At 51.7% G+C, this 27056-nt stretch overlaps 10 protein-coding genes across 10 annotated transcripts; 5 read left to right on the top strand and 5 right to left on the bottom strand.

Moving 5' to 3' along the window:
- Positions 1 to 2148: 2148 nt before the first annotated feature.
- On the top strand, positions 2149 to 3093 carry idi1 (isopentenyl-diphosphate delta-isomerase IDI1; the record flags this gene model as incomplete). The annotated part of the gene is made up of 3 exons (XM_067620747.1): positions 2149 to 2389; positions 2456 to 2794; positions 2858 to 3093. The coding sequence occupies 3 exons, from the start codon at positions 2149 to 2151 to the stop codon at positions 3091 to 3093; spliced, it is 816 nt and encodes a 271-aa protein (XP_067480708.1).
- A 281-nt stretch (positions 3094 to 3374) lies between these two features.
- Positions 3375 to 4008, bottom strand: ASPBRDRAFT_205703 (DUF202 domain-containing protein; the record flags this gene model as incomplete). Its single annotated transcript, XM_067621752.1, has 2 exons — positions 3375 to 3798; positions 3872 to 4008. The coding sequence occupies 2 exons, from the start codon at positions 4006 to 4008 to the stop codon at positions 3375 to 3377; spliced, it is 561 nt and encodes a 186-aa protein (XP_067480707.1).
- A 1083-nt stretch (positions 4009 to 5091) lies between these two features.
- ASPBRDRAFT_121547 (MATE family efflux transporter) lies at positions 5092 to 7032 on the top strand (the record flags this gene model as incomplete). Its single annotated transcript, XM_067617436.1, has 2 exons — positions 5092 to 5803; positions 5867 to 7032. 2 exons carry the CDS (start codon positions 5092 to 5094, stop codon positions 7030 to 7032), a joined length of 1878 nt encoding a protein of 625 aa, XP_067480706.1.
- A 195-nt stretch (positions 7033 to 7227) lies between these two features.
- ASPBRDRAFT_174147 (putative replication factor-a protein) lies at positions 7228 to 8460 on the bottom strand (the record flags this gene model as incomplete). Its single annotated transcript, XM_067619768.1, has 3 exons — positions 8302 to 8460; positions 8073 to 8173; positions 7228 to 7998 (listed from the first exon to the last, which is right to left on the bottom strand). The coding sequence occupies exons 1-3, from the start codon at positions 8303 to 8305 to the stop codon at positions 7228 to 7230; spliced, it is 876 nt and encodes a 291-aa protein (XP_067480705.1). The 5' UTR covers positions 8306 to 8460.
- A 105-nt stretch (positions 8461 to 8565) lies between these two features.
- ASPBRDRAFT_41138 (ATP-dependent RNA helicase DBP10) lies at positions 8566 to 11785 on the top strand. The gene has a single exon (XM_067624498.1). It carries the CDS (start codon positions 8607 to 8609, stop codon positions 11418 to 11420), a length of 2814 nt encoding a protein of 937 aa, XP_067480704.1. The 5' UTR covers positions 8566 to 8606; the 3' UTR covers positions 11421 to 11785.
- On the bottom strand, positions 11468 to 12955 carry ASPBRDRAFT_503913 (uncharacterized protein). The gene is made up of 4 exons (XM_067626532.1): positions 12747 to 12955; positions 12649 to 12671; positions 12142 to 12584; positions 11468 to 12085 (listed from the first exon to the last, which is right to left on the bottom strand). The coding sequence occupies exons 1-4, from the start codon at positions 12781 to 12783 to the stop codon at positions 11515 to 11517; spliced, it is 1074 nt and encodes a 357-aa protein (XP_067480703.1). The 5' UTR covers positions 12784 to 12955; the 3' UTR covers positions 11468 to 11514.
- Positions 12956 to 13064: 109 nt separating this feature from the next.
- On the bottom strand, positions 13065 to 14171 carry ASPBRDRAFT_41136 (uncharacterized protein). Its single transcript, XM_067624497.1, has one exon. The coding sequence runs from the start codon at positions 14133 to 14135 to the stop codon at positions 13134 to 13136; it is 1002 nt and encodes a 333-aa protein (XP_067480702.1). The 5' UTR covers positions 14136 to 14171; the 3' UTR covers positions 13065 to 13133.
- A 220-nt stretch (positions 14172 to 14391) lies between these two features.
- ASPBRDRAFT_205697 (uncharacterized protein) lies at positions 14392 to 15658 on the top strand. The gene is made up of 2 exons (XM_067621751.1): positions 14392 to 14573; positions 14644 to 15658. Exons 1-2 carry the CDS (start codon positions 14495 to 14497, stop codon positions 15510 to 15512), a joined length of 948 nt encoding a protein of 315 aa, XP_067480701.1. The 5' UTR covers positions 14392 to 14494; the 3' UTR covers positions 15513 to 15658.
- Positions 15659 to 17131: 1473 nt separating this feature from the next.
- ASPBRDRAFT_194401 (uncharacterized protein) lies at positions 17132 to 18093 on the bottom strand (the record flags this gene model as incomplete). The annotated part of the gene is made up of 2 exons (XM_067620746.1): positions 17132 to 17534; positions 18047 to 18093. 2 exons carry the CDS (start codon positions 18091 to 18093, stop codon positions 17132 to 17134), a joined length of 450 nt encoding a protein of 149 aa, XP_067480700.1.
- Positions 18094 to 23869: 5776 nt separating this feature from the next.
- sclB (putative C6 transcription factor) lies at positions 23870 to 25662 on the top strand (the record flags this gene model as incomplete). The annotated part of the gene is made up of 2 exons (XM_067620745.1): positions 23870 to 24517; positions 24658 to 25662. 2 exons carry the CDS (start codon positions 23870 to 23872, stop codon positions 25660 to 25662), a joined length of 1653 nt encoding a protein of 550 aa, XP_067480699.1.
- Between the last annotated feature and the right edge of the window lie 1394 nt (positions 25663 to 27056).

Genomic DNA, 27056 nt, shown 5'->3' with positions numbered 1-27056 from the left:
GGAGCATGGGATTGTTCCGGCCTTGCACGACTCGTTAACAAGGTGCAGCGCGGAAGCTTATACTGGCTAGGCACACCAGGAACAAGCCCAGTGCTGCATTAGTTGCCCTAACAAACTTAATACACGCCGTAAATCCAGTCCACACGGAACGGAATCGGACGGGGGGAAGGATAAGTGGATTGACGGGCCACTCAACGATGGAGGAGCGGCGTGAGGAACGGGTCTCTTGGACACAAAGAAAGACAAAGGACTCACGATAATAGAAATTGCTCCATACGACCGCGGGAGTTGTCAGCAAAGGTCTACCTATCGTCGTGCGCCATCGAGATAACCATTACCGTTCTGGGTTGGAGGACTATGGGGAAGTCGGAAGGCTTCCTAGCGGACCCATCGAGACTAACTGAAGGCACGGAACATGCTCTGAGAGTCCTTCCTCTTTCGCGGTGATCCCCGCGGCGCGAGTGACTTTTATCTGCGCACATCGGCTCCAACTCTAAGTCGAGTGGAGCCAGGACTCCGTATATCATCACCTAGACTATCCGATAGATAGTTCTGCCACCGGCTATGGTTCGATTTATCGGATGGAAGAATCCAGACCTCTGACGAGCTGGTTTAGGTTCAAACAAGCGCGACACGGACTGATCCTGCCAAGCGCACGGCACGGATGCTCTGACCCTTCGGATGTTTGATCGACTGCGCTTCTCATTTATGACCTGCGACTTTGGCTGCTTTACATGAAGTGCAGACACTCCTTGTGTGATGATGAACTAGTTTGAAATGCTCAATTTTTCGGCACTGCAGCCGCCATAGAAGGGTCGAGTCAGTGGTCGGAGTGGACGCGGGAAATCCCAAATGGCGCCATTTCTCTCAATGCCAGAAACTAAGCGCGCGAGTGGAAATTAACTCCGCCCAGCGCTGAATAGCTTCGTTCCACATTCTGACACGGGTGCAAGTCCTACGAAGCTGCTAAATCAAGGGGCAATACAGTAATGGAGCCATTCTCATATTAATCACGGCCTAGTTAAACTACTACGAATGGGGGCTACGATGAAATTAACGCCTGGACCAATCCCGACGCCTCGTGCATTGGACGCTTATTGGTCCTTGCTGGTTGTTTAGCGACGAAGAGGTGTTTACGGCCTACGATTCGGACGTCCGCGTCCGACGGATCCGAGAAGACTGCAATGGAGGATAAGCGACAAGAGCTGCTCTTGTCGGTCGAGTTCCATCAGGATACCAAGACACTAGACAGTCCACTTGCACTTGTTGGTTTGGTCTCCCACTACGAGTGTGCTTTCCGCGGGGCGTTCGACCCTAGTAGGTAGGTAGGTTGTGCCAGGCTCCAGCAAAGAGCAGGGAAACTGAGACCTGACAGAATAAGACACCCCGGTCGATTGGGGGTCGATTCGGTAGAGGATAATTAACCGGGTTGGTAGACGCTGGTGACCGGCCGGCAATGTCCCACCAATTTCTGCAACTATAGTTATGCGTGGACAAGAGGCTATCTATGCCATGCCGACTCTGCAGTCCTGAAACTGCCGGACTGCAGAACATGTCCGCAACAACAACGCGCCTCAGCGGAGAGTTGTTGGCAATAGTTGCCAGGCATTCATCACGGAAGCTCAAATGTTAGCTCACCAGATTGGCCGTGAGAGATGATCAGGCATGAAATATTGCCCATCAACCTCATTCGGCTTCCCAGCGGGCCATTGGCTTCTTTATCATCTGTACTGACAGCCGTTCAATTCAGCTGCTTAGGTCCTTGCCAGGAACAGGGGGATGCCAAGGCAGGTATTCGGCTGACATGGAGCGCATAATGGCATTCTGCTCCCGCATACCAGTGAGGGAGGACCGGAGTATCCTGGCCCCCGAAGCAATAACGCCGCCAGCCTGAACAGTTTGTCCGTAGACTGCACGAGCGACGGAGAACAATAAGAGCATAAGGCCGAGGACGAGGCACCAATCTGCAAGAGGGAAATGATGAACTGCGCCGCCCGATGGGTTTTCTGCCACCGCCCTGGCGCCCGCTCTGTTCTCCCCACACCGAGGGGGTCGTTCTCCCTCCTTAAGCCTTCACTTTCTTCGTCCCATTCTGTACAGCACCGGGGGCCTAGTCGAATTCCTCCATTTTCCAGCCAAATCTTCAGGATGAGCACCACCACTACTATCACCGAGCCACCGAGGATCACGGCGGAGAACGTCGCGACCCTCTTCCCCGAAGTCGATACTTCCCTAGCGCGGGAGGTGCTCCCCACTGCGACAAGCAATGCCTCCGCTCCGGGCGACGAGCTTGCCGGCTACGATGAGGAACAGGTCCGTCTGATGGAGGAGGTGTGTATTGTGCTGGATGATGATGACAAGCCGATTGGCAGTGCCAGCAAGAAGGCCTGTAAGTTCTCGAGATCCTCAAGCATACGAAGAAAATAAACTCCATGCTGATGGCGCGACTCCACAGGCCACTTGATGACCAACATTGATCGCGGCCTCCTCCACCGTGCCTTCTCCGTATTCCTCTTCGACTCGAACAAGCGTCTGCTGCTTCAACAACGTGCTACCGAGAAGATCACCTTCCCCGACATGTGGACGAACACCTGCTGCTCGCATCCCCTGGGCATCCCCGGAGAGACGGGCTCGCAGCTCGATGCTGCAGTGCTGGGTGTGAAGCGCGCGGCGCAGCGCAAGCTGAACCACGAGCTGGGTATCAAGCCGGAGCAGGTGCCGCTGGACAAGTTTGAGTTCTTCACCCGCATCCACTACAAGGCGCCCAGTGATGGCAAGTGGGGCGAGCACGAGAGTATGTTTATACCAGAGAATAGGCTGTTGAATAGGCTGTTGAATTGTGGCTGACCATACACAGTTGATTACATTCTTTTCATCCAGGCGGACGTCGAGTTGGACGTGAACCCCAACGAAGTGCGCGACACGCGGTATGTGTCGGCGGACGAGTTGAAGCAGATGTTCGAGCAACCCGGACTGAAGTTCACGCCGTGGTTCAAGCTGATCTGCAATTCGATGCTGTTTGAGTGGTGGAGCCATCTGGGCACGGCGTCGCTAGAGGGATACAAGAACGAGCAGCAGATTCGGCGGATGTAATGAGGCGGAGCAGAAGAGAAAGAGGAAGATAATGATGATGTGTGTGTGTGGTCTTTTGCATCTGCAGCCTGTACATGGTTGGTACATCACTTATATCCCTTGACATGATTCCCTGCAGCGTTTGATGGCCCTGTCCATACATACTATCGAATGTAGTTGTCCGTAATTAGAGATTCTCCCATAATCACATCCATGGTCACATCCTATAGCCACATCCTATACAAACAAACCCCAAACTAACGCCCAAGCAATGCAATAGAATATAATATAATGAAATAGAATCACTTCGTCCCCGCATCCGTCGCCAAAAACAACACACAACTCCCCAAAATGACCGTCCCCACCACCGTAAACGTCACCTGCGTCTTCCAGCCACTCTGCACGAGCGCCGCCTTCCGACTATACTTCTTGACCGTGCGCACATAATTCGCAAACCCATTCACTAGACACGCCAAACTCAGTACCCAGAACACGATCCCCAGCGGTAATGCCATCCTTCGCTCCAGCCCCGTCGGCGGCGTCTGGAAATGGAAACTGATGATGATGGCGATGGCGACGATCGCGAGGTACATGGATAGTCGGAGCCAGGAGAGGAAGGTTCGCTCGTTGGCGCAGTGGTCGCGTGCGTCGGAGGTGGCGTTTTCGAAGAGGAGGGTCGATATGTATGGTCTACTGAGGAAGATGTGCGATTTTAGGGAGAGGTGTCTGTGTTTTTTGGGGGGCATTGTTAGTGGGTTTGGATGGTTGAAGAGGGGGAGAGGAGGAGGAGGGAATTTACTCGTCTGCGAGGATTGGGCGCGTGTTGGAGGGGTTGATTAGTGGGTTGTAGGGCGGTTTGGGGATGGTGTGGTCGTTGTTGTAGTCTTGGGATTCTTCTTGGGGTTCTTGGGTTTCTTGGTGGAGTGTGGTGGACATTGTGGTGGAGGTGGTGGTTGTTGTTGGTTGTTGTTGTGGCTGCTGCTGCTGTTGTTCTTCTGTATATTGGTTGTGTGATGTATGTGTATGTGCAGAGTTTTGTGGATGGTGGTGCTGTGTGTATTTGAGAAGTGAAGCTACGGTGAGTTTTATGGGATAAGTCAAGTCTAAGAAGCTAGCTAGGTGGGAGTGGCTAGTTAGAATAGTGCTATATCGGTGTACGGAGTATGTCTCAAAAGTATGAGTGCCATCAATAAAGCACGAGATCCTTGTGGAGACACGTGATGCGGTGTCCACATGATGTCATTCTAGTGAACCCGTGATATTTCTGTATACAATGAGGAGTCTATATAGATGAATTATCTGCATCCGATCTATATCAATGTCTATTTGCTTTGTACTCCATTGACAGCTCGTGTGGATATCGATCATCAGTCCTTGTCTGGATGATCCACTGCGATTCAGTCTCGGCTGGACCAGCTCGTTTGGGACTTTCAGATCCTCTTATCATTGGCCGAGCGTTATCTTACCGCCGTATGTAATTCTGGTACAGCATTCCTGGAATCTTTCATCAACCGTGGGGGTCCGTCATTTGCGGGGTCAGTCACAGCATTTTTGAACATTTCTTCTATCATTCTATAGGATATTATCATTGCAGTGGTGTGTATAGACATCTCTAATATACCCTTATCCTACTACCACATACATCCATGCTAGCGGCGCATCCTAATCTGGTTAAAACTTAGAGAGCCCATGACTCACTCATTGGTAGAGCCTCTAGCAGTGGATCATCATGGCCTGAGCGGCAAAATCTGCGCTTTCTTCCCTGCGTAATGCGATTACCGGATCCCTGGCATCTCCCATACAAAACCTCTCCCTCTCTTCCCGGCCCTGTGCAGTCTAAATCCTGCTATTAATTCCTGCTGCTTCCCATTCCTGCAGGTCCAATTCCACTCACACAACATACACACACACCCCCCTGTTCTTTCCGTGCAATTGCGCGGATGACTGCACTGCAGTGATACAGCAGCAGCCAACCAAACCTAATATTGCGTCCCTCCCCCGTGGAACCCATTTCCGATCATGGCCCGTCGGAACAGCATACGCGGGATCACAGACGAGCAGCGGTATAGATCCAGCTCGCCGCTCGCCCGCACCGCCATCGCCCGCGACATTGAAGACTACGCCGACGACGAAGGGTCCATGCTCACGACCGATGACGAAGCCTCCGAGACCTCCACCATCCGGGCAATTAACAGCCAGCCCGGCACGAATCCCCATTCGCTGGCCGGGTCGTACCAGCGGCCCAGTTTCTTCACCACCGTCTCGCATGCGACGGTTGTGCCGCATCGGCCGGATAGCGAAGGGTTAACGCGGCGGGAGCGCGAACGTGCCATTGAGGATGAACGAAATCTTCTGGCCGATAATCGTTGCATTGAGCCGGATGCGCAGAAGGGTGGTGTAGGACGGCGCATGAGACGGGGATCGGCGGTGGGTGCGACGGAGACGGCTTCATTGCTGGGAGGTCAGCGTCGCGGATCGCAATATGAGACTGTTGAGGATCAGGATGAGATTGATCGAAAGTGGGAGGAGGCTGTTACGGCTGGATTGATTCAGACGACGTGGAAACGTGAAGCTCAGGTCATTGGGAAGAATGCCGCGCCGCTGGTGGTGACCTTCTTGCTGCAGTACTCGTTGACTGTGGCGAGTATCTTTACTCTCGGGCATCTGGGGAAGAAGGAGCTTGGGGCGGTTAGTTTGGCTAGTATGAGTGCGAGTATTACGGGTTATGCTGGTATGTGGCTGGCTGTTTAGGTTCCTTTGGGGTCTTTTCATACTGACGACTGCTGTGGTATAGTCTATCAGGGTCTGGCGACGAGTTTGGATACCCTGTGTGCGCAGGCGTATGGCTCTGGCAGGAAGAAGCTGGTAGGTCTGCAGATGCAAAAGATGGTCTTCTTTCTCTGGGCCATTTCCATCCCGATCATCGTGCTGTGGTTCTTCGCCGACCGGATTCTCGTCATGATCGTGCCGGAAAGAGAGGTCGCCATGCTGGCGGGCTTGTACTTGAAGGTGGTTGCGCTGGGTGCTCCGGGGTACGCTTGCTTCGAGAGTGGCAAGCGGTTCGTGCAGGCGCAGGGTCTCTTCTCTGCCTCGCTTTATGTGCTTCTCATCTGTGCCCCGTTGAATGCAGTGATGAACTACGTATTCGTGTGGCAGTTCGGCTGGGGCTTCGTCGGAGCTCCCATCGCCGTCGCCATCACAGACAACCTGATGCCTCTCTTCCTCTTCCTGTACGTGTACTTTATCGACGGCTCCGAATGCTGGAACGGCGTCACCACCCGCGCCTTTCGCAATTGGGGTCCCATGATTAAGCTCGCCCTTCCTGGGCTCCTCATGGTTGAAGCCGAATGTCTCGCCTTCGAAGTCCTGACCCTGGCATCGTCGTATCTCGGCACCACCCCATTAGCCGCCCAATCCATCCTGTCCACCATCTCCAGCATCACTTTCCAGATTCCCTTCCCCGTCTCCATCTCCGGTAGCACCCGCGTCGCCAACCTCATCGGCGCGACGCTCGTCGACGCCGCCAAACTCTCCGCCAAGGTGTCCATGATCGGCGCCGTCATCGTCGGTCTGCTGAACATGCTCCTCCTCTCTTCCCTGCGCTACTACATCCCGTACCTGTTCACCTCGGACGAGGAAGTCATCGAGCTCGTCGCCCAGGTCCTGCCTCTCTGCGCTGCGTTCCAGCTCTTCGATGCGTTGGCGGCCAACTGTAACGGGATTCTGCGCGGCATTGGTCGCCAGGAAATCGGCGGCTATGTGCAGTTGTTCTGCTACTATGCTGTTGCGATGCCGATTAGCTTCGGCACGACGTTCGGATTGCAGTGGGGATTGTTTGGCTTGTGGTCGGGTGTTGCGTTGGCTTTGCTCTTGGTCTCGGTCATTGAGGCGTTCTTCTTGACGCAGACAAATTGGCATCGCTCGGTGGAGGATGCGCTGCGGAGGAATGCGATGACTTGATATATACTACTTACTGATTAGTAAATGTGTGTGATGATGTGATGTATTATGATATGAAGTAGTGGAGTGAATGTACAAGATCGATGCCTCATGACTCTACATAATAGTTAACAGTCCATAAACTATTTTCAATTCATGCAATGAATGCCATAATCACATCAAATTATTCTTTTTTATCCGCACAAAGATTCAAAGTTAGAACTCCAAAATCGCCCACGTCTGCTCATCCACCGTCGAAAAGATCACACCCGCAGTGAGCAACTCATCCCCAGCTCTGGCCACATCCGGCATCGGCAAGCTCAACTTGGCCGCAATCAACTGCGCATGCAATCCCTCATTACTCTGCGGCTCCGTCCTAAGCAGATTATACACTCTCCTCGCGACAGGACTCATAGCAGGCAAATTCCTCCCGGCACCACCAGCCCCATAATCATCCGCTGTACCACCCATCGCCGCATCCCCTCCCTTAGCACCCACACCACCGGCACCAGCACCAGCACCAGCAGCATCACCCGCACCAGGCGGCCCCCTCGTGAAAAACAAATGCACGGCACTCGCCTCGAGAAGATGACAATGCACCTCATCAAGACTCTTCACAGGCCGAATGCAATGCGCACCAATAAACCTCTTATTTCCGAACGGTTTCAGTTTCCCAAACACCTTGGCGTACCCGTTCAACTCTATTTTATCTTTCCCGCCGGTGGCGGTCTTGCTGTTGTCATCGGTGTCCATGGTATCGGCGGACATGGAGTCAATCCATTGCTTGGCTTCAATTTCGCCCGTGCCGTCGTCGAGCTTGTATGTGATGTTGGTGGTTTGGGAGCTGATGTTGCGCACTTGGCCGACGAAGCAGATGCTGGAGATGTCGGCGGAGTCGATTTGGAAGGGGGCTTCTGGGTATGGTTGGACTGCGTCCAGGGCTTGTTTGATGGTTATGGGGCGGAGGGTGTTGTTGGTGTAGTCGGACTGTTGTTGTTCATTTCTTTATATTAGTACGGGGTGGGCATTTGAGGTGGTGGGGGATGATGGGATGGGTGTACCTTTCCTCCTGCTGGGCTGTTGTTCATCTCGCCCGGCATGAAGCCGCCGCCGCCGCCGCCTCCACCGCTGTAGGTGCTGCTGTAATTGTTGTAGCCGGAGTCTGGAGGGATGGTTAGCTGGGGATATCGGACGCGTGAGGTGAGTGAGTATAGAGGGTGAAGCGTGGAGTGGGGAGTAAGGTAAGTGATAGTGCGGTTATGCAGTAGAGTGTAGTTAGGATATACTCACCCATGGTGTATATGTGTGATGCTAAAATAGTGAGTGAATGATGAACTTGGTGAATATCAGTGAAGATTGATTCACTGGATGCAATGCATTTTACCGCATCGGGACGTGTCCGACGCGTCGCGGGGAGGGTGTCTGTTTGCCTGATTTGCTCTGTTTGCTTTCATTGCACTCCTGCTCCCGGCACAACGTTGATGCGGCAACACTCACCGCCCGGCGGAATTCTCAAAAAAAGTCTCACTGATAAGTGCATACTCCACGATAGGTACCAATACCACATCCAGGCTGACCAGGAACCAACCTTCAAAATGCCTGGTCGTGCCGCTTCTCCGGCTATGTCGGAGAACGAATTCGACATCACCAATGCCCTGTTCCAGAATGACAGCGACTCCGACAACGAGGTCCCCGCGAAGCAGCCCAAGCGGCAACCGAAGGCCCCGGCGCCCCAGCAGCTCGATTTCCTCAACGGCCTGATGGACGGCGGCGATGATGACGACGGCGAAGACGACGAGGCGTTTATCGCGGAGACGCAGGCGTCGGCGAACCGAAAGGCGTCGAATCTGAAGGGTCGCACGGTGAAGAAGGGTGGTGGTTTCCAGGCCATGGGACTGAATGCGAACTTGTTGAAGGCCATTACGAGGAAGGGTTTCTCGGTGCCGACCCCTATTCAGCGCAAGACGATCCCGGTGATTATGGAGGACCAGGATGTTGTGGGTATGGCGCGCACAGGTTCGGGAAAGACCGCTGCGTTCGTCATTCCCATGATTGAGAAGTTGAAGAGCCATAGCACCAAGGTCGGAGCTCGTGGGTTGATCTTGTCGCCGTCGCGTGAGTTGGCGCTGCAGACGCTGAAGGTCGTGAAGGAGCTGGGTAAGGGAACGGATCTCAAGTCCGTGTTGTTGGTTGGTGGTGATAGTCTGGAGGAACAGTTCTCGATGATGGCTGGTAACCCCGATATCGTGATCGCGACGCCCGGTCGGTTCCTGCATTTGAAGGTCGAAATGCACCTCGATTTGTCGAGTATCCGCTACGTTGTGTTCGATGAGGCCGATCGACTGTTCGAAATGGGTTTCGCTGCCCAGTTGACCGAAATTCTTCACGGCTTGCCGTCTACTCGTCAGACCCTGCTTTTCTCGGCCACCCTGCCCAAATCCCTGGTGGAATTCGCGCGCGCTGGTCTGCAGGAGCCTACGCTTGTTCGCTTGGATACTGAGAGCAAGATCTCGCCCGATCTGCAGAATGCGTTCTTCTCGGTCAAGTCTGGAGACAAGGAGGGCGCACTGATGTATATCCTCCACGAGGTGATCAAGATGCCCACGGGCCCCACGGAGGTCGCACAGCGCATGAAGGAAGAGAACGCCAGTGGAAAGGGAAAGTTCTCGAAGTTCTCGAAGAAGCGGAAGCGATCGGATGTCGAGAAAGGAGGCAACTTTAAGGAATCGCCCACCAAGCATTCGACAATCATTTTCGCCGCAACCAAGCACCACGTCGACTACTTGTATTCTCTGCTGAAGGAAGCAGGATTCGCGACTTCCTACGCTTACGGTTCCCTCGATCAGACGGCTCGTAAAATCCAAGTGCACAACTTCCGTGCCGGTTTGACGAACATTCTGGTCGTTACCGACGTTGCGGCCAGAGGTATTGATATTCCTATTCTGGCCAATGTCATCAACTACGACTTTCCTTCGCAAGCCAAGATCTTCGTCCACCGTGTCGGTCGTACCGCGCGTGCTGGCCGCACTGGTTGGAGTTACAGTCTGGTCCGTGATTCCGATGCCCCCTATCTGCTCGATCTGCAGCTGTTCCTCGGCCGGCGACTGGTCCTCGGTCGGGAGCATGGCGACCAAGTCAACTTCGCCGAGGATGTGGTCGTCGGAGGCTTCCCCCGCGACGGCTTGTCTCAGTGCTGCGAGTGGGTGACCAAGGTCCTGGACGATACAGTAGATATTGCTGCGCAGCGTTCCGTCGCCAGCAAGGGTGAAAAGCTCTACCTGCGCACGCGTAATGCGGCGTCTCTGGAAAGTGCCAAGCGCTCGAAGGAGGTGGTCTCGTCCGACAACTGGACGGCCGTGCACCCTCTGTTCAACGACGAGACCAGTCAACTAGAAGCCGAGCGCGAGAAGATGCTGGCCCGCATCGGAGGCTACCGGCCGAATGAGACCATCTTCGAAGTGAACAACCGCCGCAGCGGCAAGCCCGAGAACGAGGAGGCGCTCACCACGATCAAGCGTGTCCGAACCACCCTCGACTCCAAGAAGAAGCGCGCCCAGGAAGCGAAATCGGAATTCGATGACGATGTCCCGACCAAGTCCGGCGACGCCGACGCCGACGCCGATGACGGTGCCTTCTCCGATGAGGACGAAGCTGGCGCAGGTGCCGCCGACAACATGTCACTCGCCTCGGAATCCGACCTTGAAGTCACCTTCTCATCCTACAACCAGCCCAGCAACAAGAAGGCCAAGAAAGAAGCCAGCGCCACATCCTTCCAGAACCCCGAATACTTCATGTCCTACACCCCCAACAACACCAACATGGCCGAAGACCGCGCATACGGCGTGCACTCCGGCACTAACGCCAACTTCGCACAAGCATCCCGCGACGCAGCCATGGATCTGCTCGGCGACGAGGGCAGCCGCGGGTTCGGCGAGCCTCGCACGATGATGCGCTGGGACAAGCGACACAAGAAGTACGTGTCGCGACAGAACGACGAGGACGGATCGAAGGGCACTCGTCTGGTGCGTGGTGAGAGTGGTGCCAAGATCGCCGCCAGTTTCCGCAGCGGACGCTTCGACGCCTGGAAGAAGGGCAAGCGACTGACTCGTCTGCCGCGTGTGGGTGAGGCTGAGACACCGGGTCTGGGCGCGGATCTGAACAGCTACCGCGGTGGTAGACGCTTCAAGCATAACAAGGAGCAGGCGCCTAAGCGGGCTGATCCGCTCCGCGGCGATTATGATAAGATGAAGAAGAAGAACGAGGCGGCCAAGGAACGCCAGTTCGGTAAGGTGGGAGGAGCCGCGGCGCGTGGCAAGAGTGAGCTGAAGAATACGGATGATATTCGGATAGCGCGGAATTTGAAGCAGAAGAGACGGGAGAAGAATGCTCGACCGTCGAGGAAGAAGTAGTTTCTGGCTTGTATGCTAGGGTCTTTGCATATGTAGATACCATGTTAGATAAAAGTGATTAATTATACCAGCATACCATGATGATGCCGTAAACTTAGGCCCCAATTCTATAACACCCCATCACCCCTGTACCCTCATCCCACCTATCATCGTCCTCTGTAGTCTCACTCTGCCTCGATACCACTTTCTCCTGATATCCGTTCAAATTTCCCACCCCAACACACCCCAACACCCCTTCTTCTTCATTTACCCTCTCTTCATCCATCATCCTCTTCTTCTCCTCTTCCTTCTTCTTGATGATCTCCTCATACTCCCCAATATCCTTCACCCCCTCGGGCATCCCATTAACCCCAAGCCCCTGCTCCCTCATCAACCTCTCCCTGACTTCCATAGCCCTCTTCCACGACTCCCTCCCCTCCATCCTTTCCTGCCACGCTTTCACCCACGGATACGGTTCCAGAATATCCCCACCATCAGCATCCGGAATCAGCATCCCCAACTGACAATTCCACGGCAAGAACGCCAAATCCGCATACGTGCACTTCTCACCTACTAGCCACGTTCGCCCTGTGAGAATCGTATTGAGGACGGATAGAACCCGGTGGATCTCATTTTGGTAGCGGGTGATTGCTGTGGGGAGTTTTTCGGGGGCGAGGACGGAGAACCTAGATACTATTCTTAGTGGTGCTCTTGCTAGGGTTGAAGAAGGTGGGAATAATACCATCCACATTGGCCATAATATGGCCCTTGTCCACTCATTTGGAAGTGAAGGTATTGGTTTAGGAGATGTTTCTCGGGGGTGGTTGGTGGATAGGTGAGTTTGTGGGTGGGGTCGTAGAGGTCGATGAGGTATTGGATGATGGCGCCGGATTCCCAGAGGGTGAAGGGGATATTAGTGGTGTTTGTGGTGGTGTTGGGGTCTTGGATTGCTGTTTTTGTTGTTAGATGGTTAGTTATATGCAGTGATGCTATGTAATTGTTGGGTATTGTTGGCAAAAGAGGGGAGAGTATAGGTGTGGGGAAGTGAGGGGAAGAAGGGATGATGGATATACCCGGTACTCGGCCATTGGGATTGATGTTGATGAAGGGGGGTTTCTTGACATCTTCGAATCCGAAAGAGTTGATTTTGTAGGGGATGTTGAGTTCTTCGAGGATTACAATGACCTGGTTTGTTGGTTAGTGGATGGTGTTGTATGTATGGTGGTGGTGGAAGGTGGGGATGACTGACTTTCCATGGATTGGGACCGGAAGCTATACATTTGTAGAAGAGAGATTGTTAGTAGAGTAGATTGGAGTATGATGCATAGTTAGTGAACTAGAACTTACGGGTGAGCCAGACGGTAATGGGCTTCAGGTTTGTCATGGTGAGATCGCAGTGTCGGTGTCAGATTCAGTGTAGTATGTTTGAAAAGACAAAAAGAAGGAAGGGTGTAGAGCAGCTTTATACATTCGCTGACTGACATGAGGCTGTAGCCTGATCCTCGAAGGATGATTAGCGTGTGCCTAGCTTGATTAAAAGTGGAGGGTGAGCTGACTGCGGTTGGGGGCCAATTTCCCTTGCATTGTCGGGAGATTGTCAGATGATCTTTTGCTATGATAAAAACACTCAATCATAAGTCTGAAGAATAAGAGTGGAATGATTGATTGCATTACATATATTTATCATCATCAATTGAATATACAAAGCATGAAACGACACTCAACTCCTTCCAACTAATCCTCACGCAAGCCCACCATCTCCAACGAATCTCTCCACAATCGCTCCTCTCCCTCTGGCCAATAAGTATAGCTCACAATCGTCCTTCCGACATGCCCATCATGCTCTCCATCCTCTGCCTCTGCACAATCCGCCAGATACTTCCCCCCCTTACCTTCCCATTCCCTTCCCACAGCTGCCCACAGTGTAGTGGCCGCACCCTGCTCCGTACTCTTCGCAACCCTGGCTACCGTCTCATCACTCAACAGCGCCTGAATCTGTTCCTCGGAAAGAAACCTCCCCAACCCAGTAGCAATGATCCCAGGATGCAAGCTCAATGCATGCAGCCCCTGTCCGCCATACCGTCGCTCAATTTCATTGGCCGTATAGATATTCGCCGTCTTGGACTGCCCATACGCAACCAATGGCTCATATCCACCCTTCTGGAAGTGATAATTATCCGCCTCATTGATCCCATGAACGCGATGTCCTGAACTCGACACCAGAACCACTCGTGACTGGAATGAAGGACTACTCCCTGCCAACAGGGCCGGCTTGAGCAGATTAAACAGCAGGAAATGGGCGAGGTGGTTTGTCGCGAACTGCACTTCGTACCCGTCCTCAGTGAGCTGGAGATCCGGCACGGCCATGATCCCGGCGTTGCCGATGAGGATATTCACTTTGTTGTTTGTCTTGGTGAGGATGAGCTCTGCGGCCTGTCGCACGCTGGATAGAGAGGCTTGATCCATCTGCACCAGCTCCATACTCTCCGGCTGGAAGATGTCGCCTAGGGCTGTGCGCGCTTTGCTCAGGTCCCGGGCTGTTAGGTACAGCGTTGCGCCGGTGGCGGCGAGGGCACGGACAGTCTCGACTCCCAGACCGGAGGAGACGCCTGTCACGACGGCGACTTTGCCTTTCAGTTGGTTTTGCATGTTGCTATCTTGGACGATCTGGAGGGCTGTGGGTCGAGCATCACCGGGGCCTTGGGGGTTGGCGTGGACGGCAGTGTAAGGAGACATGTTGGAGGTTGAATATATAGGAAGACGAGATTGTAATGTATGCTTGATAATGATACTGCATTTTGAGCAGAATCAACAGTCTATTTATACTATTTCTCGCACATCGACAATGGTGGAGAGGGAGAAATCTACAACGATCAAGGCAGAAGTACTGGCTGACATTATTGCCAATTCGGGTTAGTCCGACAAGGCTATCATCTGGCATCATCATCCTCTGACTTCGTGGCTGACCATTTTCGCCTTTTTGAATCTAGTCTGTCCGTATATACGAAGATAGAAGATACAGAAGCATCTACAGACTTTTTGGATACTCGAAAATCCCTCACGGCTGATAAATCAGTCTATTATCTCACTCAACGATGCCGTCATCCACTACATCCGCAGACGAGAAACGACAGCGGAAGAAGCTCCAAAACCGAATAAACCAGCGAGCACGCCGTGAGTCATGCTATAGTTAAAGACAGGCTGTTAAGCTAGTAGTAGTAGTAGTAGCTAACTATACACTCAGGACTCCGCCTGAAAGCTGGCCAGCACAAGGAGCAAACCGCCCGTCCATACAGCGTGCACCGCTGGCGAGTCTCTGAATACGAGACATCGCCATCATCATCATCATCAACATCCTCACTCACCAAACACAACTCACAAACCCTCTCTCAAACACAAACCAAACATTCACCTTCTCTAACTCCCCCAACCTCATCTATCAGTATCAATATATCCCCAGACCACCACCTCCTCCACCTAATAACCCACAACGTCTTCCGCGCACTCTACTCCAACAAAACCCTCCTCTACGCCCTCTCCACATCCCACATCCCGGGCCCCAATCCTAATGAATCCATTCAAATAATCCACGACGGCCTCATCTTCCCCATCTACGCCACTCTAATCCCCAACTCCTACCCATCTCCATCTCCTCCTATCCCAACATCCCTCTTCCCTACACCTTCACAACAGAATCTCATCCACTGCTCGTGGATAGATCTCGTGCCTTTTCCACGCATGCGCGAGAACTTGATTGCGTGGGAGGCGTGTTTTGATCATGAGGAGTTTGTGAGGGATATAGTTGGGGGATATATCATGGAGAAGTGGGAGTTAAGACGGGGTTCAGATATAGATATGGGGGTAATGGGAATGGGGAGGATGCTTAGCGTTGAGTGTGATGATGATGGGGATGATGATGACGAGGTTACGGGAAATGCTAGAAATGGGTGGATTGTTTGGGGAGAGCCGCATTGTAAAGAGAGTTGGGAGGTGACGCCGGGGTTTTTGAGGAAATGGGGGTGGGTGGTGCAAGGGTGCGTGGAGGAGGTCGTGGAGTGTAGTAATCGGTGGAGGGTTAGGAGGGGAGAGGGAGTTATTAGGGTTGTATATTAAATATTGAGTCTAGTAGATTGATAAGAGGTGTGAATTATACTTGAGTACTAGTATGGGGGTGTAGTATACATTGATAGTATGGGGGTGTAGTGTACATTGAGTCTAGATAGATAGATAGAGGCGTGATCATACATGAAGTACTAGGGTATATTGTTGACTACTTAGTGATTACTTCACTGTAGGCTTTGGCATTTCCATGTGTTCATACTATGTCTACGCTATAAGTACGTCATGTACTCTGAAGTATTCTGGGGACCAAGTTATCTATGTGTACATTATCAGTGGAATTGGTGGCTATTTGCCAAAGCTCATGGCTTTTACTAAGTTTCAAACATGCTGATATGGTTGCCTGAATCATATTACTCCAGTCATGATACATAATACATATATGTGCCAACTTTATGTAAAGGTGGATAGAGCATTACAAAAGGAGAAATATAGGATCTCATCGTAAGAAAACCTCATGGCTTCGATACCTCGAGAGGTATAAGCAAGTCTATTATCAGTATTCTACAGAAACTGACTATCGTAGCTGATATATGTTGCCTTTCGCTTTAAACCATGAATCGATGTATCATCCACAAAGCATTAATGATAGACTACCAGGCTCATCTAGCACTTGTGGCATAAAAGTACTGGTCAGTATATCTATATGGGACCTTCAATGAGTACAGCTCACAGTAATTCTGTCGGTTTGAATTAAAAAAGGTGAGCCACACTGCTAAATTTCAGTGGGTGGTTGTTGCGAAACAGACTGGCATAATAAATAGAGTCAATTGACTTGGCAAACTGATTCTGAGTATGAAGATCTCTATCGAGTGTTTGTCTGTTGACAGATACTACTGTAAGTTGGCAGATACATAACAGTTGGTCCAACAGTATCAGTGCAGATCGATTTCAATAGCAACTGGCTACTACTAAAGCCTCATATCAGGCCGCTATAAGAACAGCCATACTTGCTGGCTATCTTCTACTCACTAGACGGAGTATTCGCCCCGTAATAGAGCACGGGCCATAGGAGCTTTCAAGTGCCGTCGCTGATATGCATACAGGGAAGGATTTACCTCCGTTTTCAATTATTGCTTGCCCCTTCCATCGCTGGGTGGAGCGAGCAATGGCGCTCTTCACGGACCGTTCCGATAAGAGATCGCTTGGGCTGACCTAAAGGAGAAAAAGCTGGAATAGCGTTTAGGAAGCGGGATGCCCAAAGTTAAAGGGCAGAGAAACACCGTGAAGTCTCGGACGGGAATACTCACAACAATACTGGTCATATCCTCACCGACACTCTGCTGGATTTTGTCTTTATCGGACGTGCTCAACATCATTGCCCCATGCAGATGACAGGTCACTCCGTAATGCAGCACAGGCTACCCGGCTCAACGTCCGTCATGCAGTCATGTCGCTCGCAACTTCTGGCCCTCCCGGTAGACTGGATGGGTGCCACCGCCAAGGCCGAAGTTAACGCGGTCACCGTGTATCGCCTCGGACGAGACTGTCAAAGTTTTCCACGCAAGTTGCTGACTCGCGCAGACAATCACGTCCCATCCAGATCACGAGTCGCCATTAGTGAGTTGCCGCTCCTAGCTGGTATGTCTCATACACGAAACCATTCGCTCTCCCTAGGGGCTGTCACGGGGTGCGTAGCGACAGCCAGGTTGCACAGCAGCCACACTGAGCGCATGAGACATCATGTACAGCCGCGACGAAGGTGCATCTATACTCGCCACGTCGATGTCGTTGGGAGGACTAAACCCGTTGGCAGTGCTCGAGATCACGCAACCCACCGTGCCAACAACGAAGCTAGACTGATTGGTGCTTTTCTCCGAAGCCATTGTAAGCCGGAACCAAGAGAAGGACACGGTCTTTCCGAAGTCGTGTCGCTGCGATATCCGCGTTACGGTGACCCTTTCACTCGGTCCGCTCAAAGCGCCGCCAACATGTACGAAGTACGCACTCCCGACGGCGATTACTTCGGTGAAGCGGGTGTGTCCATCAAATGGCGGATCGGGTAGACTGGCTCGACTAGATCTAGCGTCAGTTGTTCAATGCACGTTGTTATCGTTGGCAGTGTGGCAATTCCCCCTTACCGATTCTTCTGGTTCTTGCCTTTGGTCGTAATATTATACCATATGCAAGCTGCGTGAAGGACACGAATGAAAAGGAAGAGAATGTTGATCGCTGGTATTAGAGGACTCTTCACAGCGATACGGGTATCCTAATTTTAATCATCACCCAACACTGCTGCGCTGTTACCCGTACCCGCGTGCCTAGACGGAGATCGAATTAGATTCAAGGTATAACGTAGCCCGATTCACTGGGACAAAACAGAGAAGATAGGTATCACGAAGTCCCATGACTCGGGTCGGGTTGGCAAGAAGCAGTTATATCCGAGGCGTTGCAGAACGACAACTTAGGCGTCTGCTGTGACCATTGCCCCTCGTGTCGCTCTGCGCAAACCAAGCATGGCTGGGACCCTCTCGGGAAGACCCTTCTCGGAAAATTAAATCATATCCTTGTGTAGCCCGGACACGTACTAGCACTTGTTGTGTGAGGTCGGATGTGCAACCAGGCTGATAGCCATATGAAGCGATGGTCAACACCGGTGATTTTTGGATTAGCTTTCCCGTGTCTGAGCTTCTCGGCTCTCCTTCTCCCGCCCTAGTCTTTGGCTAGTGCGCGTTCCGCCCGTTGATGTCCTGAAGCTGAACCGCCATGAGTCAGGCGGTTACATGGATGACTCTAGGGTAAAAGGAATTCTCAGCCGGGTCCTCTCAGCAAATGGGGAGTGCAATCGGATACAGGTCCAGTACCAACTCCTGCTCCAGCTACAGCTCCAGCTTCCGCACCGATATAGATAGATCGATAGCTGGCGTGATAAGTATCTAGCTATCATTAGAGCCGAGTTAGTATCGGTGCGGCGTCAGTAGTCCGAGCGATAGTCTGTTTGAGCCTCGAGCAGATGACAAATAATGGGCGCCAATCGTTGCCTTGTCAGGCACTGCGTGTTTCCCAATCGGGTTGGTGTGGCCCCAGCCAAGCTAAGCCCCAATGAGGAAATGGCAGATCTGCTTCCTTCGCGGTTTTCAGCTCATCACTCCAGTTTACTAACCATTGAAACAAACCCATTGCGTGGAGACTCTCCCATCGTAATTTCGTATGGGCGGGTGAGGTGAAAGCTCAACGATTCACTTAGAATTAGTTACCTCTTCGGGGGGGGAACGCGGGGATGGTTGATTATAGTGGCAGACTAAGCTATCTCTCCGTACGCGTCCAGCCTGCAGCCTGCATGGTGCATCATCCTTCATGGCTTTGCCCCTTACCCCATTCAGTTTAAGTGTTGGGGGGGACGCGGTCGCTCGAACTATTGGCAGTCATCGGGCCCCTAATGAGCAGATCCATCGTGCTGGCAGCTTCCCTTCCAGCGAGAAAACAGCCAGAACCGAACCGCCCCTCTGTCCTAGCGCGTAATTCCAGTGGATTATGATAGTTAGGCTGCACAATCAAATCCCTTGCGGGCATCCCGCATACTAAAAAAGGTATGTGCCACCACTTGCCAACAACTGCCATAGCCTCCCGATCAGTGCGTCGGTGCTATGTCTTTTTTGCTGAGGACGGAGGGTGGTGAAGAAAGATCATCTCTCATCTGAAATGATTTCCGGTCCCAAAATTTGTCTCCGAGCTCGGATTGATCCATGATGGAGCTTGGGGAGGGGCTAATGACGGTGCTGTCATATGGTAGCCCAAAACGTTAACCTGAGAAATTCCCCGCAGTGGCTCCCGGCCCCAAAATTGTATCGTGACTCGGTACTAAGTAGTTAGTTAGACTAGGACTCCAGATAACATTCCAACCTAGGTCAGTTCAGGCCAACCCAAAGGAGTAATTGCAACAATTAGACCTGAAGAAAAGGGGGCGGCAACAAGACCACAGGGAAGAAAAAAGGGAAAGCAAATGAAAATCCCATTGTGGGTGATACACCGGGCTGCTAACGCTCCATGGCATATGCGATGGGAAAAACCGTTGTCGAAAAGCCATCCAAGAGTGGTTCCTCTTGCTTCGCCCACGCGCCTTGGTTCCGTGTTCTGTGCTCGGCGAATCCAGGTGGATCTTTCCGTTCATCCAAGAGTCAGATCATCCGAGGGGGCCATTCAACTTTCTTGCCCATCACCGACACTGGGGCGCCCCCCCTGCAAAATTTCCGGCGCTCAGGTGATTTGAACCACTGAGGTACGGAGTACACGGTTGTTCCACTGGCCAGGGCGCTGTTGCTGCAGCCACATCTTGTTTGGAAGCAAGCATCACCGTGGTTTATTCGCATGTCCCGGACAATAAGGACGCGTTGGGGGAGAACTGGACATTGTGGCTGGACATTGTGTAGGCTGCCTTCCCCTGTTCGTGCTTCTCATCACTATGCAGTCTAGACCGACCGCTTCAGCATGCTTGGGGTGACCACCTAATGGCAAGAGCGGTTAGAGCAAGCATTCTTGCATCCCAGCGCGGACTATCTACTTCTCAGCCACCAATGCCGGTGTTCATCACGCTTATCCAATTCTTATGCTGGAACTGAATCATGATCAACCATAGGTGTGCCGGGGTTTGGCCTGCAGGGCCCCAAGAGCCGACCGGCCGAATCCAACCAGTCCGGCGCTGGCATAATGTGGCACATACATTCCTGAACTGGCACACACACACACCCGTTAATCCACTCCGTATTAACGCTGCGTGGGTGGGACCCAACATAACCTATTGCAGAAACCATACGGAGAATTGCGGGCTCTCAGTCCAGTGGTTCGGGGCTATTGAGCTGGCGTTTATTCATTGAAGCCCCAATATGTAGCACAATCCTACTGTCCAACCCCGATTCAGGAGCTTGTAAAACCCCCCAAAGGAGGCTCTCTCCCAGTCCCAGAGGCCTCGCGACGCATTACATTGGCCATGTTCTTCATAGCGTTCTTCATCCCTTGCACGGCACGCGAACGGTCAGCCATGTGAGTGACAACACGTCGATTTGATATCACTTATGCACCTCGCAGGCGTACTGGAGTGTGAGCAAAAGAAGCATGGCATCCGATGACCGAGACTACTAGACTCCAGTGCAGGCTGCAGTGCGGCTATTTTATCGTTATCCTGTTGGCTCTGGAAGAAAATGGGGTTGCCTTGAAGCGCGATTTCCGGCACCCGCCTGGCCGGAGTATATACTAACCTTGATCTCAAGAGGGGAAGAGAACGACGTAAGCAGGTGAACAGACAGATAATCAGATACTATTGGTGCGTAATGGCCCCCAATTATGAGACGCGCATCCCGAAAATACAGTATGAGGGGAAGCACAATACTACTAGCAGAAGTTGCAAGAGAAGGAGGTGGGGGGAGGGAAAGAAAGCAGGTAAAAGTTGAGAAACATCACTGGAGAGATTCCGAGATGACCACGTTCTTTCCTCTCCTTAAATCCAGTCCATACTTCAATCTCCAGTCGGGATATAAACATGCAGCGACTCTTGGACTTTGGACTTGCTTCCTTGAAGAATAAGAGAGGGAGAAGGGAGACGACCGCCCCATTCCAACAAAAAAGAAAAGAATCAAGACTGTTTACTACTTACTACGGAGTACTTAGTTACTAGGTAGTTAGGTAGCGTAAGAACCACTCCATCAAACCAAACGGTATGGAAAGTCCAGTACGTGGGCGTTCTCACCAGTCTAGCAGGATCAGGACATCATTCTACGTACTCGGTACTTGGTCTTATCCTGAGTCACGGGGGGAGGGTGGGATGGGTACACAGGCAATACACACACCGTCACCCTTTGGGTTTTACCCGCCCGATGTAATTGATGGACGAGCTTTAAATCCTGGCAGCGCAGGTGTTCATTCTCCGTCCTCATTCGGTAGTGCGTGTCAAACTGGGGACGGAATGTCCTTTTCTCTCCCCTCCCAATTCTACCGAGCGGACTATTGGCAATGGGCGCCGCGGGCGGGCGTCCATGTCGATCCGTGGCTCCCCTCCCCCTTCGCCTTGCTTCCGGGCTCGCTGATTGGCACTGAGCGATGAGGAAATAAGGATAAATATGAAAATACAATTAAGAATAAAGTGCGATTAAATTGATAAAAAAAATGGATAAATCCGGGAATAATAACACGATAAAACGAAGATGAAAATTAACGATGGAATCAATAAACAAAGGGGAAGAATAAAAAAAATCATCGAATTGCGCAAAAGGGAAATGTCAAGAAAAATGAGGAAAAAGAAAAGAGTCGATCTTCCTCTTTACTGGCCGGTGTTCGTCCCAATTCCAGTGCCAGTGCCAGTTCCCCTCTTCCTTTTTTCCTCCTCCCTTCTCCCCATCTGGGATGTGTTTTACCCTTTTGGGTGGGTGTCACTGACAGCGGCATCCAGTCCCAATGGTCCATCTTATGCAAGCCACTGCTTCTGATCCAGCAGGCCGGACAGGACGAGCGAACCCTTCACTTTCTCGGCGGGAACTCCTGCCCAGCGAACAGGAATGAAAAGGGTGGTTGGTCAATGGTAAGAAAAGTACCACCAATGATGATGGCGATACGACTAGGTTAATCAAGGCAAAAGAAGCACAAATGATGGAAAAATACTATCTTCTCGGCCAAAGAAGCTGAAAGTCATTCAGATTCTCCGTATTCATCAACGACTTTGGTGGGAACCCATCGAAGCCGGAACCCCCCATCCCCTCCCCTCTTCCTTCCGGAGCATTGATATCACTCGTTTCTCCGAACCTCACTAATCTCCATACTACTCACATATTTCCAGCTTCGACGGAGCTTGAGATACATTTACCCCATTTAAGATCTACTACCATGATGGAGATCAGGTCTATCGGCTGCTAGTCGGGGTCGCACTGGCCACCAGTTACCCACTCTTGCTTTCCCACTATGGCCGGTCGACCAAGCAAACAAGGCTGGCTCCCTCTTCCTCTCTCCCTTTCAGGGTGAATTACTTACTTTACTTACTTTCTGTGTTTGGGTATAAGCCTTGTCACAAGCTGCGGGCAATGACGGAGAAGGGGGCCCACTACTAATCTCTGATCACATTTTCTCCATTGATTTTCCCCCTTCCTTTTTAATGGCCTTTCTTCGACGAGGCCCACGTCTCGGGGGAACTAGACCGCCCAGCCGGGTTCCTTCGCTCTATTCCCCTTGGAATCGCCAACTGCCTTGGCCGTTGACGACTTGTACTTCTGCGGCGTCGGTTTCTAGCAAAAACCTCCTATTAGTGAATTGCTTCCCCTTTCCAATTTGATCATTTTATTCTCCCTTATTTCCTGTACATTTAATTCTTATTTTGGCTTATCCGAATTGATTTTGATTTTATTTATTCAATTATCTCGTTTCTGACATCTCTTCCTCTGTGTGTTGGTGACAGACTGTGCGATCCCATCGGGATTTTACGCCTCACTTTCCGGTATAGTTCACCGTTCCCGCAGTTCTGGCTGCTCGGGAGAGTTGGGCCAGTTCATACTTCTTACCTCTCAAGTGGATTATTTAACGAAAGTTTTATAGAAGCAACTGAAAAAGGTAAAAAAAAAAGAATACAAGATAAGTGAAGAAGAAATTTATTAAACAAGGAAAACCCATTTCTATCTTGGAGAGGAGAGAGACAGAGGGACAGAAGAGCAAGAAAGCTGAATACTAAGTCCCAAAAGGAAAGGGGAGGGAATAAATGATAATAGAAGAAAAATAAAATCATCAAAAGGGCAAAAATCAAAAAAGAAAAGAAGAAATCGAAATAAAATAAAATAAAATAAAATAAAACGAAAAAGGAATTAAGCCCTACACGCTCATCGGTGTACTGAAAGGTAAGGTACGCCCAAAGAGGTGTAATTTATTTGCATCTACTTGGTTCTTTCTGCTGCTTCTTGTCTGGTTGCTACTGGCTTTTTTTGCTTTCTGAATTTATTGCTTTTTCTTTTTTCGCCCATGACCATTCCGTGCATTTTCCCTGGGCCCCAGTGATCGCCCACCATGCTGCAATAAATCATCCCAGGATGGGGACCATCGAAGCTATGGAAAACTGCTGTCACGATCTGGCTTCCCTCTGCTGATCGACGCATCCTAGTTTCTGACTCCTCCAATAGTGATCCTTAACGGACTGATTATAAGCTCCCTGTGCTCCTCCCGGCCTGCAAGCGTGAGGTTTCAATGATGACTGCCAACTGAACAACACACCGCAACCCCCAAGGACAGTACTATACGAACTGAAGAAAATCAATAAAGGGCCTTGAGGACCAGATATGTTGCCTACTTTAAGATCCGAACCAGATCGCCTCCCCCTCTTGTGAACCCTTTCCTCCTCCCCTCCCAGTGATTCCATTGGCAACGGGACCAAGGTTTACCAGATGCAATCATTAGTCCTTCCTCCTTCTTCCTTCATCGCTACAGAGTTTGGACACCCCAGGTTTGATCCGGGCCCGGAGCGGCTTCCGTTGAATTTGCCTCGGTCGACAAATGCTCGTCGATATCCCCCGCGGGATCTGCCTCTCCCTCGCTCTATGTCCGGTTCGGTCCCAGCAGACGACCCGCTGGACACTTCTGGACCCGTCAGGCGCCCCGGACATCCAGAGCTGCCTCAATCCGCGACAACCGTGACCGCTGCAACCTCCATCTCCGCGGGGCTATCATCGGGACCGGTCCTGCCCCCAGGATCTGCTGGCGCCGTCACCCCTCATGAGTCTGTGACCCAACGTGTGGCCCCAGCCTCAACCGACGAAGTGCTGCGACAACCCTTTCCTGCCGGCGACGCCTTCGCCTCATCGCGACTCCCACCGTCGCTGGTGGGCCAGGGCATCCCGCAAGCTCCGGCAACAGCTTATGCGCAACCTTCCTTTGGAACTTCTCCCCCCGGTACAACGGCTCGGCCCCTACCGCAAAAGCCCACCCGACGCACCAAAGCCCATGTGGCGTCAGCATGCGTGAACTGTAAAAAGAAGCACCTGGGGTGTGATCCGGCACGGCCATGTCGCAGATGCGTTCTGTCGGGGAAAGAAGTGAGTATACTCATATTTTCTTAAATAGCTAGCCCATCCCCGAGCTTGAAGGGGATAGCATCTCGTTTATAATCTCCCCCACCAAGTGCAGCAACTTCTATTGCACTGCTTTCTAGGATCCGCAATACTGACATGAACAGGCTACCTGTGTGGATGTTACGCACAAGAAGCGAGGAAGGCCGCCATTGAAGGCGGAGGAGGCATCGCTTAGAACCTATGCAGCTCATATGGACAATCGAGCGACACAAGGAGAGCAGCACGGCCCCCAATCAAGACGTACCCTACACAGAGCTACTTCTTCACGTGAGATTCGCCCCATGACAGATCTTCAGATGTCCGGGGCGCAGCCGGGCGCAATGGCCATGAGAGCATCGGCTGGACATCCACAGAGATGGGCCGCTTCCGTATATTCACAGGCCATAGATCCGTCGATCACCATGCAGGGGAGTGTTGGACACAGACGCTTTTCTTCCTCTGGCTCTGCACAGTCCATAACAGCGGCTTCTCCACCCGGGTTCGTCCCGATGCCTGTTGGGTACAATCCAGCCCTGGCAGCGGGACGGATGCCTATGGGCATGGGAAGACCGCTATCATCGTACACGCATCAAGGCATGAACCCCACTACCACGCCGCCCCAGTATCAGCAACCCTTTGTCCCAATCTCTCCCTATCCCGAAAGCGCCCGGATGTCGAATCGGATGCCAATGGGAGAGTCTCCAATGTCGAGAGACCCGCGGGAAGGCTATTTGGAATCGCCAGTAAGGCTTCCGCCCATTTACCCTCCCACAATGGGAACACCGGCCTCGGCGTCGCAAGGGCATCGCCTGAGCGATCCGTATCCAGCAGCGTGGTCGCCCCGGACGCGGGAAGAGTTTCTTCAGCAGGAGCACCGGCAACAAATGCCCTCGCACGGTTTGATTGACCCACTGTCGCCTAGCAGTCAAATGCGACACGCCGCTTCTGACATGGGGTATGGAGAGCCCATCCCTCGGCAATTAGCACCGGGCTCAACTGCAGAGAGACACGCCATGCACATGTCGCTTGTACCTCACTCCGATGACCCACCGACGACCGAGGCGGATACTGAGGGCAGCAGGCCAGCCAAGCGGCGCAAAATGGCCTTGGACGACATGGTGAACGACTAATTGGTTGTTCTTCGCGCGTCACACCTCCTACCCACCAAGGTCATCGATCGAGAACATGCACACCCCATTCTTTTCTAATTGCTTAAGGAGCTACGTCGTCCTGGAAGCATTCGAGGCTTGTAGCAGGAACTACAAAGATAACGATCTTAATGTGCACTCTATCTCTTATGTCATGTGTGCTTGATCTCGATCGATGGTCTATTTTCACTTCCTCCCCCCACAAACTACTCACCTCTATTTCCTTTGTCTCATACACCGTGCACACAGTCCCCGATTTTTGTTGATCTTTCTGGAACAAAAAGTACATGACCCGTCGAGCTACGTTCAACATATTTCCTTTGTCAAATATTGTCACATCGCATGGATACAGGCATCGCTTCCTTCTTTTATTTCTTGGTCTGTTGCTGCATAGCGTGCTTCTGTCTTTCTTTAACCATATATACCTTGGGGGTTCTTGAATGTTTCGGTCATCGTCATAGAAGGCGTTCGGTGGAGTCCAAACATCACTCTATCATAATCATCATCAGCTTGATGCTTCATCACTACGTATGTGTTGGGGAGGGAATTGGGGAAGGAGGAAAATTGTTTGGTTGTATAAATAATTTGCGGGCGATGCCGTCTAAACTCGGCCGTGGAACTGCAGGGCAGATACCACAGTACAAATCATGGCTGTGAAAATACTGAGATCCAACTTGAAGTTTCAACTTATACCTTGAGTCGACGGATTGTCGCGATCGATCCTCGTAGACGTAACATGCATCCCAGAGCCCAAATCCTTTGATGATGACAGCCAACTGTTCGCTCGGAGATAAAACCCCTCTCCACCAGTCTCCTCCCTAGACATAATCTTCACGGGAAGTTATCCGACTTAAGAGTTCTATTCCCGAGAGCAATAAGCCCAATCACAAAGAGGCCCATGCAAGGAGGCGCGATTTATCCAGATAATCGAACCACTGAAGAAGTCTCGGTCAATCTCCATCGTCTGCCAAATGATGCAAACTGCAGTATATCGGATCGCACACTCCATGGCTGATGTTCACACCGGGGTTGCACAATGTGCTACACTGCAAGACAAATAACCTATGGGAACAAGGTATGACCTCATGGGTATATCTGCAGAAACTTGATTGAGTGACTCGATTGGAGCAAGTTTAAGTAAGGACAAGGCATGCAAGTTGGAGATCTAGACCATCCGCTACTAACTTACTCGAATATATTAATTAGTACATGATGTTTCCCTATCGCCATCACGGGACCGGGGAGGCGGTTCTGTTCCACCTTCCGGTAACTCTATTTTCCTTTCGGTTGACGTTGATGAGTTCGTTTCGTTCAACATGTGTGCTCTTCGACTGGGACAATGCGTCATTTGTGATACCCTCAAAGATAATCTCGCT

Source organism: Aspergillus brasiliensis (genome assembly GCF_001889945.1).
Source record: "Aspergillus brasiliensis CBS 101740 unplaced genomic scaffold ASPBRscaffold_4, whole genome shotgun sequence".
Taxonomy (NCBI): Eukaryota; Fungi; Ascomycota; class Eurotiomycetes; order Eurotiales; family Aspergillaceae; genus Aspergillus; species Aspergillus brasiliensis.
This window is presented reverse-complemented; position numbering and strand designations above follow the sequence as displayed.